Source organism: Lemur catta, chromosome 10, assembly GCF_020740605.2.
Source record: "Lemur catta isolate mLemCat1 chromosome 10, mLemCat1.pri, whole genome shotgun sequence".
NCBI lineage: Eukaryota > Metazoa > Chordata > Mammalia > Primates > Lemuridae > Lemur > Lemur catta.
In genome coordinates, this window is record NC_059137.1 from 71,412,351 (window position 1) to 71,430,495 (window position 18,145).

General features: G+C 44.2%; 1 protein-coding gene across 1 annotated transcript in view; it reads left to right on the forward strand.

Moving 5' to 3' along the window:
* The window catches only part of PCSK5 (proprotein convertase subtilisin/kexin type 5), a 409,990-nt gene that overhangs the window by 363,837 nt on the left and 28,008 nt on the right, over nt 1-18,145 (forward strand). Inside the window, exons 29-33 of the mRNA XM_045562588.1 lie at nt 2,601-2,684; nt 4,182-4,377; nt 12,371-12,588; nt 13,630-13,866; nt 17,812-18,042. Of these exons, the coding sequence (XP_045418544.1) occupies nt 2,601-2,684; nt 4,182-4,377; nt 12,371-12,588; nt 13,630-13,866; nt 17,812-18,042 (966 nt within the window). The remainder of the gene's footprint in view (nt 1-2,600; nt 2,685-4,181; nt 4,378-12,370; nt 12,589-13,629; nt 13,867-17,811; nt 18,043-18,145) is intronic.

Consider the following 18,145-nt stretch of genomic DNA (forward strand, 5'->3'; position numbering starts at 1 on the left):
TAGATAGAAAGTTTGTATTAGGAAGGGTGGAAAAGGGATTGGGAGGGAGACTTCACAGGGTATGCCTTTTCTCCATTTTGAACCATGTGTTACTTATTTAATAAAAAATAAATAGAATACACTTATATATTTTTTTATGTAGTTTAGCTAAAGTCATTTCTGAAGAATGGACACTATATTTTCTTGATCAAAGTGATTTCTTTCTTTCTATCTTTCTTCCTTCCTTTCTTTATTTCTTTTTTTGTTGTTGTTGAGTTCCTATCTAATCTAGAATTTCTGGAGTGAGATTAAAGGGAAACTGTGATCACAGTCAAAATTTCCTTGTGGAGATTAAGTCACTCATCTTTGGTGATAAAGCACTCTAGCTAGAGATGACTTTCCCCCAGCCTGGGCCTAATTGCTAAGTTAACTGCTTGTACAGAGCCCCCTCTGGTGGATATATGGGGACATTACAGAATTTTATACCAAATGTATGCAGTAAAATAACAAATTGCCAGAATGTGAGATATATGTAATTATAAATACATGTATATGTATAGATATCTATATTGAATCATATATAAATAATAGGAAGATTAAAATCATATCTTTGTAAATATATTTTAGTTTGTAAATGATAACATCAAAAAAAATCAGCCTGTAGCCCGGACATACAACATTAAAGCTTTTCAAGGTGCTCACTGATGAATATTATTGTGTTATTCTTTGAACAACTGCTCTTAGCCATCAGTAAGAATCTTGACTGTTATTAGCAACAGAATTGTCGCTTGTCTTTCTGCTGCCTTCTCGTTTGAGTTAAGTGCTATTGTCAGGTTAAAAAGACCTTCAGGGATAGAATTGCGGATCACTTTTGTGACAATCCTGTTGGCTAAGGTAGCTCTGCACAAGGCTAAATTGAGCCCTTAACAGGTCCCCCAGGGAGAGCACATCAGTCATCATCAGGTTTAATTAGTACACTGGAAAAGCAGGGCAAATTTTTCTCTCCAAACTAGGAAAAAAACAGCCACCTATGGCAGCATAGGTAATCATTTCTATCTGTAATAGACCTATATCTACATCTGTACCTGTATCTGTATCTGTATCTATCCGTGATCTCTATTTGAATCTCGTGTCCTCTGAGAGGCTCCGCAGTTTTTCCCCATGAGAGCCATCACGGAAACCCAGCAGTGCCTCCTGGTGCCCCTCCAGAGCTGAACCAGAGCAAAGAGGAAGGGAAAGGAAACAAGCCTCAGCAACGGGCGGGACGTGACAGTCAGGAGAGGGACACAAGGAGGCAGAGGGACGATCCTTTCCTGAGCCACTGTGTTTTAAGTCCTTGACACACATTATCTCATGTAGTCTTCACAACAATCCTATAAAGAAGAAATTGTTTTCTCTCCTTTAAAGACGGGGAAAGTAGGACTCTGAGAGTTTAATTACTGTATCCATGGTTACCCTCCCCTTAAGCGGCACAGCTGGGATCTGAAGGCAGGTGTGACTAGAAAGCCATCGACACCAGGCTGACTCTCAGGAAGAGAGGAAAGAAAAGGAAAGGCAGGAAAGGAAGGAAGGAAGGAAGAATGGGAGGGAGAGAAGGAAGAGGTGATAGAAGGAAATGGTCAATACCAACAACTGAGGGTCAGGGTCGTTGAAAACACATGCTCTGAGCTAGAACTTCTCTTTCTAATTTTGCCCCGTGTGAGTTCTGCTGATTCCTGAGCAATTTCTGAGTTTTAGTCAAGATCTCAATATGTACTGATTGAGCGATGTCATTGAGGCTGTTCTGTATGTCTCTGAAATTGTCCCATGGAGTTGCTGAGGTGGCTTCCTGGAGAAACCTGCCCACTAGGTGCTCCTGGAGGGAAGGGGAGAAGGGGACTCTTCTAATGTTTCCCGGGTTAATGGTGTGTCAACCTGGGACAGCCTGCTTCACACCTGACCAACCAGAAAGCTCGTGAGTGGGCTGATTATTTTGATGTTTAATGATGATTTGGGACAAATTTAAGATGAGATAAATTTAGGTTGCATACCACAGTGGCTACTCTGAAGAACACAGAGACCCCAACAATGACCGATAATGAAATCTGGTTTTCGAAGAACAAAACACAAGAAAAAAGAAACTGTTTCTCTGTAGGAGGCATAACGAATTCTCAGTTATCTCCTTAGAGTGACAGTCACTCACTCGGGCCACTTTTGTGACAATCCCATTGCAGTGCTCATCCAAGAATCTTGGGAAAAGAAGCGATTACCTTTGACATTCACAAGTGTATAAACACAAAAACACACTCACGCCCACACAGTTTTAACACATGAAAGAACTAATCATTTGTTAGTTCAAATATCCCCATAGTATTTAAGGTTATCTTATAAGACACTACATTCCTTGCCACTGGAAGTTTGCAAAGAAAGTCTTGATAATCAGTTCTCAATGAAAGAGTAAGAGGAAAAAAGGAAATGAACTCTGCACAATGGCAACTGTGGTGCCGACAGTTAGCTAATGTAAAATCAAAGGGATTCTCTTTTGGGTGGGAAGAGAGACTAGGTTACCCATGAGATCCTTTTTAACATTGTAATACTATGCGCCCGTTCAAAGAAATCTGACTTGTTTCTTTCCCATACAGATGTTTTGAGAAAATACCAGCCTTGTGATTCTTCTTGTAAAACCTGCAGCGGATCTGCAACTCTGTGCACGTCCTGTCCAGAAGGTTAGTATGGAGTGTCACAAGAGGTGGCAAGGGCCAAGCCAATTCATTCGAACTCAGGTATATTGGTGTCCTTGTGTGAGGAGGTTTGTAGGTCTTTGACCTATTAATAGTTCCATCACGTGTTCCCATCACAGTGGCTACTCTGGAGACATACAGGGACCCAAACATTGACCAATAATAAAAACTGGCTTTTAAAGGACAAAATAAAAAGTTTCTTAACCCCAAAGCATGAGGAAGTAAGTTATCAGTTGACTTGGCAGCAGAATCAGTTGACCTAGGCTAGGGTCTACGGGTACCTGACATTTTTAAAGGTTCTCTTGCTCTTTGAAAATGGCCTATCCCGAACGAGAACTTCAGGTAGAGAATGTAAGTGGACATCAAGACACATGTCATCTCCTTTGTCACAACTGCTACTGATTTTAATGGTGGAGGGAGGAGGAACAAGGGCAGCAACATAACTGCTCAGTACATTACCAAGTGCTTCATCAACTATAAAAACAAAACATCACAAATAACATAACTTCCCTGAATGAGGGGGCTATTTTATTTACATGGTGCATTAACATAAAGAATGTTTTTTTTCCGGTTTTATAATCATTTATACCCAGTTTCTTTTCCATAAAGAATGTTTATCTGTGCCGGTTTCATCTGGAAAAAAAAAAACAAAAGAGCGTGTATAAGCGATCATTATGAAGTCCGGTTTAAAATGTACAACGTTAACAGTGGAATCTGATGCAAAAAGAGAATTTGAAATCATTTATGAGCCATCATTATAAAAATGTAAAAACTTATACCCCAAAAGTAAAAGAATTTTCTTGGAATTTGGGGATTGAGAATGATTTTATTTTATTTATTTATTTTTTATTTTTAAAAAATTATTTGAATCCCAAGAGCATAGATTCAAGTTGCCCTGAATCACTCCCAAGGGTGATTTTTTTTTTTTTTCTTTTCTCACTGCTGATACAAAATCTAATACCATCCCAAGGGTGATTTTAAAATCGGTTTTCTTAATAATGATATCTGTCTTTTTCAATTAAGCATAAATAGATGGACCATCTGTCAAAGGGGGAGTTGGGCGGAGGAGTTGCGACAATGTTAGTGTACTGACAGGTCCGGCTTTGGGGAAGCCGAGAGTAGACTCCACCCAGCTGTGCGTGTGTAGCTGCCTTCCACCAGGACACAGGCAAGGGTGTCAGTAAGCCTGGTCAGCCTGGCAAAGGAAAGCCCCATAGTGACCCTTGCCTGCTATCAGTACGAAAGTAAAGAAAACAGGGCAAAAGTCCCTTGTTGTCAATTTCCTTTCTGGAGATTCAGCTCATCTTGGAGGACTTACCATCTTATTAGTGATTATTTATCACTAATAAATATTTTGGCAAGCCTGAAATAAGCGTCCCAGATACTCTGGTATTTGGAAAGGTTAGAAAAGCCATTGTGAGTGTCTCCGCGTGGACAAACACATGATGAGTATTCTCATTTGTCCTCTTCCCTGGTTTCTAGGTGCATATCTGTTGGCTCAGGCCTGTGTTTCCTCCTGTCCCCAAGGCACGTGGCCCTCCACACAGAGTGGCAGCTGCGAGAGCTGTCCAGAGGACTGCGCCTCGTGCTCTGAAGCCGATCTTTGCAAGAAGTGCCAGATTCAGCTGGGCCACGCTCTCTTTCTCCATGAAGGCAGGTGCTACTCCAAGTGCCCTGAGTAAGTTTCCTTCTTCCTTTTACTTCCTGCTCGTGTTCATTCTCCTGCGGTACTTTGGGGGCAGATCCAGCCTATTCACCAAATTCCTCTCCTCTGTGCCTAGAGCACCCACATCAGTGTCCTCTGTTGACTGTCGACACTGCTGTTGGCCACGGTGTAAGGATTTTTGGATTGGCTGGCGCCAGAGAAAGAAAGACGAGCAGAGTTGAAAGCGTTAAGTAAAGAGGCTTTACTGGAGCACTCCTTGGTGGGGGTGACGAGTCCCAAGAGAGGGACCCGGGCGAGCTTCACAGTCCCACAAGTGGGACCAGAGAAGTCGCTCCGCCCAGAAGTCTAAGTGGGTTTATATATGTTTTTAGGGCTGGAGGTGGGGGGTTCTTTGGCGGAAAGATTTATGGCGGGGAGAGCAAGGAATTTTCCATTGCAGTTTTAGGGCAGGTGTGGAGAAATAGGAGGGGCTGGTGGTATGGGTGGACTCCAGGAACCGTGAGGGACTCCAGGAGCCGAGACCCTTGTCATGGTAACCATCAGGTGTGGTTATTCTTTTAACTCAGCTGGGCCTAGCAGGCATTGTTCTCGGCAGGTCTCATAGGTTTTTTCTTTTCTTCATTAGGGAGGGGAGGGGTGCCCGCCACCAATCTTACACACAGCAGCCAAAACTCGCATGAGGCCAGATGCCTACTTCTTCTTTGTGACTATCCTATGCATATATTTCTACTTTTGTGAAAATATGTTATTTTTTTCCCACCTTGTGTTAATGATCAAGTGTTGCCAGCTAGCTTTTCCTCCATCACCAAGGGCTGTGATACAAACCTCTTCTAAAGGTTTAAATAGGTGAGGAATGAATTACAAATAATAACACCTGGTTAATTACATGTTGATTGCTCATGGTTTCCTCAGACCTCTGGTTTTTAATTCCTTTACTCTTCCTATCAGTGAGCCACCTCCAGGATTTACCTAGAAGGTAGGTGGGAAATAGCAAATGGGGAAGTACATCAGGCAACTACAAGCTGTAAGCAGCAGAAATGCCAGGTACAATGACTGAGACAATAACAGGGCTTATTATCTCACAAAACAAAGAAGTTGGAGATCCACTCTTGGTTACTTCAGTGGCCAATAAGGTCAATCAAAACCCCACATTTTCCATTTTGCTCAGATACGTTCCTTAGCTTGTCCTCCCTAGCGGCTCCTCCATGGAGCCCACATTGTCTGCCTCAGCTCCAGATGTCTTCACCCACACAGCCACGACCAGAGGGAAAAGGGGAGTTTTCTCCTTGTTTATCTCTCTCTCTCTCTCTTTTTCTTTTAAGAGACATCATCTCGGCTGGGCACAGTGGCTCACACCTGTAATCCTAGCACTCTGGGAGGCCGAGACAGGTAGATTGCTCGAGGTCAGGAGTTCGAGACAAGCCTGAGCAAGAGCGAGACCCTGTCTCTACTAAAAATAGAAAGAAATTATCTGGCCAACTAAAATATATATATAGAAAAAATTAGCCGGGCATGGTGGCGCATGCCTGTAGTCCAGCTACTGGGGAGGCTGAGGCAGAAGGATTGCTTAAGCCCAGGAGTTTGAGGTTGCTGTGAGCTTGACACCACAGCACTCTAGCCCAGGCAACAGAGCGAGACTCTGTCTCAAAAAAAAAAAAAAAAAAAATTTCCTCAGACTTCCCTTCCAATCTCATCAGCCAAAATGCATCACCACTGTCCTAAACCGATCTCTGGCAAAAAGAATAGAAATATAAAGATTGGTTTAGGCTGCACAAGATTCATCCCAGGACATCCAAACAAGATCGTAACACTGACAGCCAGGACAGAGGGAGAGAGGCAGGCAGGAAATACGTTTGGGGAAGCAAACGACAGAGTCTATTTTAAGGAAGTAGAATTTTCACTTGCCCTCTGATTAAAAGAATTTGATGACAAAGACATCTATTTCCTAATGGCCTATTTGTATTTCTTACTAAGATAGACCCTGTAGAGTACAGACATAAGCCATGGTACTTACCCTCAAAAAGTGTCCCATCTGGCATAGAAGCACGTTCAGTTCAACTACACAGATACATATCTGGCACCAGCTAGGTGTAAGAATTGATAGTGATACGGTACCAATGTATTGTATTGTACCTACACAGCTCAATATCTTTGATATCAGTATTGGTGTGTGAAGCTAAGACCAACTGAAGGAAGTCTGACCCTGCAGAAGGCTCACCCTCCAGTAAGGCAGGTTTACACCAGGCAATGCCCTACTTGTCAGGGCCTTAATACACAAAGAGTTAAGAGAGTCCAGGGGAAAAGAAACCATTTAAAAACAGCTATTTTTTGAGTGCTTGCAGTGTTTAGGCATTGTGTGAAGGGCTTTAAATGTGCGATCCCATTGACTCTCACAAGAATGCTCTTATGCACACGTTATTATTTTCCCCCAATTTATAGATGTGGAAGAGAATAGCACGCTCAATTTTACACAGCTAATACATGCTTTGGCCAGAATTTGAGCCCAGATCTCTCTGGCACTGAAGTCATGTGCTTAATCATCACTGCCTTCCTGTCCAGTTGGGTTTTTTTTTTTTTAATCACAGCTTTATTGAGATATAATTCACAAACAACACAATTCACCCGTAAAAATGTACAATTCAATAGGGTTTTTTTGAAGCATATTCACAGAGTTATGCAACCATAACCACAATCAAATTTGAACATTTTCATCACCCCAAAAAGAAATCCTGTGCCCTTTTAGCAGTTATTCCCATTTTTCTCCATTTCTCCCTGTTCTAGGCAACGATTAATCTACCTTCTGTCTCTATCGATTTGTCTATTCGTGGACGTTGCATATCAGTGGAATCATACAAAATGTGGTCTTTGAGCCACATGTGGTGGTGTATACCTGTAGTCCCAGCTATTTGGGAGACTGAGGTGGGAAGATTGCTCAATCCCAGGCGTTTGAGGCTAGCCTGGGCAGCATAGTAAGACCCCCTCTCTAAAAACAAACAAACAAAAAGACAACAACAAAAAACAAAACAAAGTGTTTTTTTGTAACTGGCTTCTTTTACTTAGCATAATGTTTTCAAGATTCAGCCCAGCTGGGTATTTGAGAAAAGGCTTAATAGTGACTGGCTCTTGAAGGATTTTGTCAAGCAGAGATTGGAGGAAGGGGAGGACAGGATCAGAGTAAGAAAACCCAGGGAGAGAAGACAGTCTGAGACACAGGTCAGGAAATTCCCAGCCCTGTTTTCCTATCAACCATGCCCCAACCCCAGCAAGGTCAGCAAAGAGTTAAAATAAAACAAAGGTAAAGGTTAGAAATCTACTTACTAAAGTCAGTCTGTTGCTTCCTTATTAACCTTCGCCTGGTGGGATTGAACTGGTCATGATTTCCTTACTTATTTAATCATCATCCCCCTTTCCCAACTGTCTCTGGGATTCTCCAAATGTTCCAGGAATTGGCAATGCATTAAAACGAGGAAGAAAGATGCATTTTGCCTTCCTCCAGTTAGTTGACCCCTCACATTTCTTTCCCCCAGACCTGGGTTGAACCACTAGGCAAATATGCAGCAGTCAAGACATTTTGTCTTTTTTGAGCAGTAGGAAAGCTGCAGACAATAGAATTATAGGCATGCGCTCTCTTGTTTTGGGTAGGGTCATCTGATTACTGCGGGGTCCCTCATCTTTGTGTTTACAAAAAAGCAGAAGAGACAGGGTCTGAAGAACATATACTATCCAGGTTATCTTGGAAGGTTTTGTTGCTATTTCTGAGAAATCACCCTTTTGGGTGTGATCCATCCTAGAACAGCAATAAGATTTATAACAGGAGTGTAACCTGCAATGAAACAGCATCCGGGTATTCAGAGTAAGTCAGCATTAGTGGCCCCTGCTTTTTCAAATATAGTATGTGTTTATGAAAGAAAAAAATTTGAATAGTAACATATATCATGATAGTGATTGCTTAAAAGGCAACAAAAAACTTGAGGTGTACTCAAATCCACCAACTCTGCACCGATTGGACGCTCTGGTGGAAGAACAGCAGTCTTCCTTTAAGCGCCGCCTGGCACTGTCTGGGGTGTCTGGGAAATGTAGGTGAAACTGCAGGACCACACAGCGTTTGCATGATGTGTATTTATCTGGGCCCAAAGGCTTCAGCATAAAGTACTTTGAATTTAACAATTTAATGCATGCGGCATTTCTTTTCAAAAGAAACATTGGCCTTTTTAAATAAAAATTATTATGAAATAAAACATTAACAAAATTTTTGCAAATGCAGAGAGGCGACAGGAGGACAGAAAACTGGGCACATCTGTGTGCAGACAGAAGGCTGCTTTTAACAAAGCAGATCTTTGAAAGTCACCTTCTCCTCTTGTTTTCTGACTGTCGCCCCACAGTTTCTCATATTCACTTAATTTTGAGTTAACAATAGTCTTCAATAGCTTTATTTTTTTTTTCCTTTTTGCTTGAATCCATTCTTTTCGTTTCAGCATCTTATCCAACATCTACCGACTCTCTTATGAGAAGAAACTGAAAAGATTTCTTCATGTGCATCTCCTCAGGCTCTGTATTAGAATTCCAGTCTTCGGTGTCCACAAACTATTCTCTGGAGGCCTTGGCCAGGCCCAGCCCTGAAAATTCCCTGGGGGTCGGGCTGATATCACAAAGCTCCCATCCCTCAGTCATAGGGTGGGTCTTTCTGGCGTGGCCCACCCCACCCTGAGTCCTCACAGCACCAGCTATCAGTTGTGCTGAGAGGGGCCCATCATGGATGACAAAGACACTCCTATCACTTGGGAATTCCAAGGGTTTAGAGGCTGGCTCAGGAGAAAGGCCAGCACTCTCTTTGAGTGGAGCCAAATTCTTTACTATTGTGAACTAAAATAAAATTTTAAGGCTCACCCCCACCCACCGGCTGACTAAATGGACCCCCTCGTGGCCAAAAGGAATATCCTAAAATTAAATTGCCTGCCAGGAGGAAGGAGGTCAGACATATCTTATCATGCCCCCTCCCTTCTTGGGGACATCTTTGTAACCCATTATCAGGCCTAAGGGTATGCGAAACAAACCTACAGGCCCTCAATTTATACAACAAATATATGTCCTGTGGCTTGTCTCTGATAAACAGCTCCTTTTTTTATTATTATTATTATTATTTCAGCATATTGTGGGGGTACAAAAGTTTAGGTTACGTATATTGGCCTTGCCCCACAAACAGCTCCTTATGTTAAAACATTCCAAGCCTTTAGACAAAGCTTCATGTCTTTAGCCAATTACAAGCCAAAGAATCTTTAAACCCGCCTATAACCTGTAAGTCCCCACTTCCAGATGACCCAAATTTTCGGACCAAACCAATATATGCCTCCCATGTATTGATTTATGACTTTACCTGTGTAAGGCTGGTGGTGGGCACCCCTCCCCTCCCTAATGGGAAAAAGAAGAAGCCCATGAGTCCTGCCGAGAACAATGCCTGCTAGGCCCAGCTGAGTTAAAAGAATAACCACACCTGCTGGTTACCATGACAAGGGTCTCGGCTCCTGGACTCCGTCACGGTTCCTGGAGCCCACCCATACCACCAGCCCCTCCTGTTTCTCCACACCTGCCCTAAAACTGCAACGGAAAATTCCTTGCTCTCCTCGCCATAAATCTTTCTGTCAAAGAAACCCCCACCCCCAGCCCTAAAAAAACATGTACAAACCCACTCAAACTTCTGGGGGGTGTGACTTCTCAGGTCTCTCTCTCTCTCCCCCAGGACCTGGGAACCTCGCCTGGGTCCCTCTCTTGGGACTTGTTACCCCCGCCCGGGAGCGCTCCAATAAAGCCTCTTTGCTTATCCCTTTCAACTCTGCTCGTCTTTCTTTCTCTGGCACTGGCCAATCCAAAAAACCTTACAACCTGGAACCCCTGTCTCCCTGAAACATATAAAACCAAACTATAACCCAGCCATACCGAGTCCACTTGCTCAAGGCCTCTTGGGCGTGGCTCCGGGTCATGATCCTTAAATTTGGCTCAGAATAAATCTCTTTAAAATTATTTTACAGAGTTTGGCTTTTTTTCCATTGACACTATTAACACACACATGGGAACAATGAATCCATCAAATTTTCATTCATTGAGAAGATGTAATCTGTTTGAGAATGCACTAAATTTTCTTAATTTCAAATTTCTCAAATCCAGTCAAACTCCTGGTGAGCATATAACACATTTCTACCACTGTCTTGTCAAATTTGTTGTTGTTGGGGTTTTTTGTTTGTTTTTCTTTTTAAGAGACAGAGTCTCGCTCTGTCACCCAGGCTGAAGTGCAGTTGCGCGATCATAGTTCACTGCAACCTTGAACTCCCAGGCTCCAGCGATCCTCTCGAGTCACTGGGATTACAGGTGTGCACCACCATGCCTGGCTCAAATTCATACATTTAGTCTTGAGACAGATTCAGTTTGGACAAAGTAGCTGAGTCTTTGTTCTTCAAATGTCCTCTATCCTCGTCAAAAAAAGCAAGGATATTAATGTGTGTGGAAGCCTGATCTTAGCTTTCATCTGGATACTACTTACTTCTACCTAAGCTGCTTTTTCTTCAATTTTTCTTTCTAAAACCACATTAGAAATATGGCTTTTATTCACTCCATCTTATTTCTTCCTGGCACACTCAATACATTTTTGTTTGCTGAACGAATACATTAAATAAATGACTAAAATAATGATTAAATGTATGAGAGTTAATTAATACACCAAATAAAAATGCTGTATAGAAGAGGATCCCTCATTGGCAGGACTCTGGTAGATTGAGTCACTTGCTGCAATTCTTCACCCCTCCTTGTGCCCCTGCCCTCTGCCTGTAACTTTGCAGCAATGCCCAGAGACAAAATGGACTTCCCTGTCCCTTGACTTTGGCTGGGTTATGTGACTTGCTTTGGCCAATGAGATGTTAGCAGGACAGAGGCAGGGGATTATAATGTGCCCAACTGACTTGCCCTCTTGTGCTTCTGTCATGGCTATGAGAATAATGTGCCTTGGCTGCCGCTATGCCAGGAACAGATGTGAGGACCTGGACCCGATGTGCAGCTTGGCGTCAAGCCTGCCAAGCCCCACCTAGACCTGCTTAGCCAAACACACAAGTGATTGTGTTTCAAGCCACTGAGTTTGGGTTGGGGTGGTTTGTTACACAGCACTACCATGGCAATAACTGACTAACAGAAGCGTCATTACAGAAACAATTGGAATAGGTACCTCTGACACCAGAAGTCTATTTTCTCTAAGCTGGTTTATGCTTTTGCTGCTTCTGCAAGTTCCAGCTCTTCCTTTCACCTTCTCCCTTCCAAGAAACATTATCTATACTTTCTTCATCTCCCAGATATATGTGGGAGGATTGGGATTTCATATTTACTGTGTTCACGCACCAGTGAGTGATTTCTGTAATGTGACAGTCTAGTCACTCAGAGATGCTCTATATGCAGACATCAGATCCCACCTGGAAGAAAGTCAATCACACAAACATACAGGTATTCAAAGCGTGTTTACTGCTGTGTGCAAATGCTCCTATATGTGTGTGTTTGGAAGAAGCCATCAGAGCTTGACAGACAGCATCCAAAAGCAAAAGTGGTTCCAATCTTATAGGACATTAACCCTTTTGAGGTTTTTGAAAATAATTTTTAATTTATTAAATGTTTTAAAAATTTATTGTTTGAATAAAAAGTATTCTGTACTCTAAAGCTCTAACAAAAAGAGAGAAAAAATAATGAAAATCAGGGAGTGGCAGGGAAAAGAGAAGACGACTAAACTATATACAAATTCATGACAGTTGTTTTCAAACAGATCACACTCACAAGAATAATGCCTGTCCTTTTCATTCTGTTTTTCTAGACATTCCTTTTCACTGGGCTTCCTCGGAAAATCCTGCAGATTCCTTTTGGTTGGCAACAGCAGCAGCCCTTTTGTTTTCAGTTCTAATTCCTTCACCCCCAGGTCTGAATCGTTTCTCTAGTGGGTCAGCTTCTCCAGTTGTGCTCTCTCTTCCTTCTACAGCGGCTTCTACGCCGAAGACGGCATATGTCAACGCTGTAGCTCTCCTTGCAGAACATGCGATGGAAATGCCACCAATTGCCATTCCTGTGAAGGAGACCTTGTCCTGCAGCGTGGCGTGTGCCAGGAAACCTGTTCCGAGAGGCACGTGGCTGTGGAGGGGGAGTGCCAGCCTTGCCCAGAGATGTGTCAGGAGTGCATCCACGAGAAAACATGCAAAGGTACCAGGCAGCAGCCCAAGGGAGGGCGGGGCTCTGCTGAGGGGGGTGGGGTGTCCAAAGAGAACTGTGGGTACCAGTTTCCCTCCTTTTACTGAAATTTATCTCCCCGTGTGCCTGTCATTGAGGAAATTGAGGGCGAGATCCATCCTTCTCATTAAGGATTCTGCAAGCTAAGACAAACGAGAGCCCCCTTTTGCATGATTTCTTACACACACCTACACACATGTACACACACAGGTGTGCCAAGCACTGTCCTAGGTTCTAGGGATCAGAGCCCAAAGTTCCCATGTTTTTGAGCACAAAATCTTACAAACAGATATTAAAAAATAAAACAAAGAGGTAGCTAGAAAATTACAATTGCTATAAAGAATAAGAAAGAAAAGGTCAGACAACTATAAGACTGAGATTAGCACTCTGGCTATGAACAGTTTCCCCCCCAACCCTGGAATTATCTCCCAGGAAAAGCTGTCCACTTTCCTCTCTGAAATAAGGTAGATTCATCTAACTGGTGCTGTGCTCCTGGTGTGATCTGAAGTGTTTTCCATGATTCCCCAAAATAGGAAAATGAACACAAAATAAACTCAATGCATTCTTGACACTCATTAGCCATTTGTTCATTGTTTACCCTATCAATCAATGAAAAATCAACTAAGCCAACAATTCCTAGACTGCTTTCTATATTGAATAGGGTGTGTGGTGCTCAATCCAATTTTAAAAATGGTTAATGCTGTCTGGGTTTTCCTAACAATCCCTCCAGAATCTCAACCATCCCTGTCTGCCACAGCACTGGAATTTTTTCCACCTCCAAAGGACAGGTCATTTCAGCCCGTAAATCCAGGACCATCTAATCAGGCCTCCATGTGTGGCCTCCTTCTCTCAAGGGAGGGCTTGTTAGACATCAAGGCTATGCCCAGGGTGGGGATGGGGCAAGTGTACCCTCAGGTCAAATCAACCAAAGTGGTGAGGGCGAGGCTAGCAAAAGCAATGAATTCCTGTCTCCTATACCCCTGGGGATAACTTGCTGCTTCCTCCTGCCCCCAGAGTGCCTGCCTGAGTTCTTCCTGCACAACGACATGTGCCGTCAGTCCTGTCCCCAAGGCTTCTATGAGGACTCACGCCACTGTATCCCCTGTCATGAAGACTGTCTGGAGTGCAGAGGCCCCAAGGCGGATGACTGTGAGCTCTGTGCTGGTGCTGCCTTGGTCCTCTACGATGGGCAGTGCCTGAGCGAGTGCCCAGCAGGAACTTATTATGGAAAACACACGAAGGATTGCATAGGTAAAGACTTTCAGGATACATGGCTGAGCATGGCATGCCAGGGAGCCTAACGAGATGGGTTTCTGTCCAGACAAAACAGGCTTTGGGGTTTTCACAGCTCCAGCCCCACCACTGTCATCTCACCTTTTACCCTTCCACTCGAGGAAGCATGTTTTGAATTGGTTCTAATGAATTTTTTAAATGAATCACTCATAAGCTTTGATCATGTAACATTTATCAGTAAGAAATCATGGGCCAGGCACGGTGGCTCACACCTGTAATCCTAGCACTCTGGGAGGCCAAGGCGGGCAGATTGAGCTCAGGAATTTGAGACCAGCCTGAGCAAGAGCAAGATCCCGTCTCTACTAAAAATAGAAAGAAATTATATGGACAGCTAAAAATATGTATAGAAAAATTAGCCAGGCATAGCGGTACATGCCTGTAGTCCCAGCTATTCGGGAGGCTGAGGCAGGAGGATCACTTGAGCCCAGGAGTTTGAGGTGGCTGTAAGCTAGGCTGATGCCATGGCACTCTAGCCCGGGCAACAGAGTGAGACTCTGTCTCAAAAAAAGAAAAAAAAAATTTAAATTGAAAAAAAAAAGAAAAAAAGAAATCATGTGGACCTGTAACCATACCAGGTTCATTGCCTGATGTGCAGGAGGTCAATACATCCATATACCGAGCTGCAGCAGAGAAAGAGGTTTAACCATAAGGCAGACAAGCAAGGAGACAGGAGGACATCTCAAATCTGCCTCCCTGAGGAGTTTGGGACTAGGAATTTTAAGGGGTCAGGATAAGCAGTGGGCCAAGGTGTGGAGATCATTGATCTGGGGGAGTCACAGGATGGGGAGGTAAAGCAACTGCATGCTCATGCTGATTCGGTTTTCCTGTGAGGGTCTTAAAACAGGTTGGAATTCAGGATCTGAAAAACATTTTAAGCAATTTTTAAACAAAATCCTTATGATTCTAACATCAGAGATCCTATTTATAGGAGCAATGGGGTTGCAAAGGTCAGTATTTAGTGCTACATGACTGTCGGTTAATAAGCCGCTATGAGGAAGTGGGCCAAAGTGCAGTCTGATTAGTGCTTGATTATAACTGGTGGGGAGGGTGGAAGAAATCATTATATTTCTGTCCATAACCTGGTAAGTAAATCTTGTTAACCCTGTGAGGACAGTTTCAGACCCTCCTCACACCAGTGGCTAAGAACTACTGGTCAAAAGGAATTCTCAGGTTGATGCGGTGGCTCACACCTGTAATCTCAGCACTTTGGGAAGTGAGGCTGGAGGATTGCTTAAGCCCAGGAGTTCGAGACCAGCCTAGGCAACATAGCTAAACTCTGTCTCTATAAAAAATAAAAAAGAATTCTCATGTCAAGATTTACAACAGAGACAATGAGCCTTCAAAAGTCACCCCAAATGGGAGATTTTTCTTAAAATGTCAAGCCATTGTAAGTTTATAGCATAAGCAAACTGTGCCACAGAGGACTTGCTCAGTCTCCTCTGTCTCCTTATCTCCCTCCATTGTCTGCCCCCCTGCCCCAAAGCTCTGCTCCTTCCTCCTCCTCATCTTCGCTCCTCCTGCTCAGAGGCCCCCAGTTCATCTCCCACTAGGCACTTCAGCCCCGACATATTCAAGAAAGGCTCTGCTGTTGTTTACACCTCCTTATATTTTAACTGGGCGTACATTGTTTGCCTCTTATTATTTATCAGAGAACAGAAAAATGAAATAAATTATCCATGACTAGAGGTATTCTCAAGCAAATGAACGAAGAGTTCTGGGGGAGGGGGCTTTTCCAGAGCCCCATGATTCGTGGCAATGGGGCAGCCGGTGGCACTTCAGCCCGTGCTTCCACCCCACAGGCATGAGATGGATACCCAGGGGCAGTCCCCCTAACGGGGGCGAGAGCCTGAGGGCGGCCTTTCATGGAGAAACCTTGGACCACCCACGCCCTAGGACACAGGGGTTTTGGTAGAAGAGGAAGACGTGCCTCACTCCTGGAGGCTTTCTGCTCCAGCCCTGGGATCTGGATATGCCACTTTTTGTGCTTTATATAAAGCACTATTTAGTGTTAGTGTCCCACCTGCCTACTTGTGACAGAGCATGGACTTCAAGGTGGGCGGCTGTGCCTGCCTGCAGAGGAGGTGGGAGTTAGCACTTGAGGCAGCTGTGGAACCCAGGGTCAGCTTCAAGGAGACGTTTGAAGACTCAGCCAAGGCCTTCAGCGCCATCTTGATCTTGTCTGTACTAGGGCAGGCACTGAAGCTCCACTTCTGGCCTTTCTCGGGTGTTCAATAATCAAAGTAATTTACCACACAGAGAACTTTACAGGTCTCAAAGTGTGTTTAACAGTTTATCTGATTTAATTGTCTCCTTGAGAAAGGCCCCTGGTTGTCCATTAGAATCACCCAGCTCTAAAAAATACAGATGTCTGTGCCCACCTGGGACCAACTTGTTAAATTTCCCCTGCCCACCCACCCAGCCATACCCCCTGTGACTCTGGTGCTTCGTGAGGGTTGAGAGCCATTGAGGTGAGTGGCAGTCTTCTCCATTTTTCTGAGAAAGAAACGGATGCGTTGAGAAGTTAAGCATTTGCTCAGTGTGACCCAGCTAGTAAAGGCAGAGCGGGAAACTCACACGAGGTCTGTCCCTACAATGCATCACACTTTCCACCGCTCCAAAGGGAGGCTCGGGGAATCTGGTACAGGAAGAAGCAGAATGACAACTGAAATTTCCAGAGAGAAGACACAGAGGACCTGACTAAAAATCAAGATTTGGGTAGGCATAGAGAGGCATCTGGAACAGAGCAATCTCTAAGCTGGATCTCTTCTAAGAAACATGAGGCCTTTGGATCCATTCTGATCATCCCAAATTACCCCCTAATTGATAGTACAGACACCTCTGAAAATCCCACCCCTTCCCAAGGCACTGGGGCAGAACCAGCAAGAGTGCTTGTTGAGGTCCTGGTTCAACTCCTGATCCTACCCTTTTCCAACTATGTGACTTAGCATCTCCAGCCTCGATTTCCCTGTCTAGTTAAAATGAGGTGGTGATAGGAACAGCAGTAATACCACGCACCTATTCCTCCAGCAAATGCTTGCTGGGGGTCGGCTATGTGCCCTGTGCTCTTCCAGGCCTAGGCAACAGCAGGGAGTGATACAGACAGAATCTTGCCTTTGTGGAGCTCACATTCTTTTGGGAAAGACAGATCCTGCAGTAGTTAAGTCAAGAGAAAAAGTAACACAGGGAAGGGAAACAGGAAGAAGGGCAAGATGGAGTTGAAAATTGAGAGATGTCCCAAAAGATATCACTAAGAGAGGGAGGAAGCAAACCACATATATATCTGGGAGGAAAGAATTCTAGGCAGAGAGAATGGCAACTGCTAAAACCCAGAGGTGGGAGTGAGTTGTTATTTTATTTGTCTAACAAAAATATTTATTGAGCACCTATAATATGCCAGGCCCTCTCAATTGGCACTGTGCACTCAAAAATAAATACAAGACCGGGCACGGTGGCTCACGCCTATAATCCTAGCACTCTGGGAGGCCAAGGAGGGAGGATCGTTTGAGCTCAGGAGTTCGAGATCAGCCTGAGCGAGAGCGAGACTCTATCTCTACTCAAAATAGAAAGAAATTATCTGGCCAACTAAAAATATGTATAGAAAAAATTAGCTGGGCATGGTGGCGAATGCCTGTAGTCCCAGCTACTCGGGAGGCTGAGGCAGGAGGATCGCTTGAGCCCAGGAGTTTGAGGTTGCTGTGAGCTAGGCTGACGCCACGGCACTCTAGCCTGGGCAACAGAGTTAGATTCTGTCTCAAAAAAAAAAAAAAAAAAAAAACAGGCAGAAATCTTGGAAGAAATGTGGAGGGAACGTGAACACCCTTTCTAGGGGGGAAGCCGTTGCCTCTAGGGGCGCCCTGGCCCTCCCTGTCTCACTCTCGGTTTGCTCCCCCCCCACCCCCACAGATTGCCCTGAGTACTGCTCAGCCTGCTCCTCGGCCGGGACCTGCACCGCCTGTCAGGAAGGCCGGAGGTTGAACAGCCATGGGGGCTGCGTGGCTAAGGAGGAATGTGCCGTCTCCGAGTACTGGGATGAAAAGGCTCCTGGGTGCAAGCCCTGCCACGCTGAGTGCTTCCGCTGCACAGGGCCTGCCAAGGACCAGTGTCACACTTGTCAGAGGAAGACCCTTCTTCTCAGTGAGTTACTTCTGTGAGGAGGGCTTTGTTTTTCCCTCCCTTGGGGAAACCACCTTGCCCGGTGCCTAGTGTCTAATAGATATGGGCTTTTTTCTTTTTAATT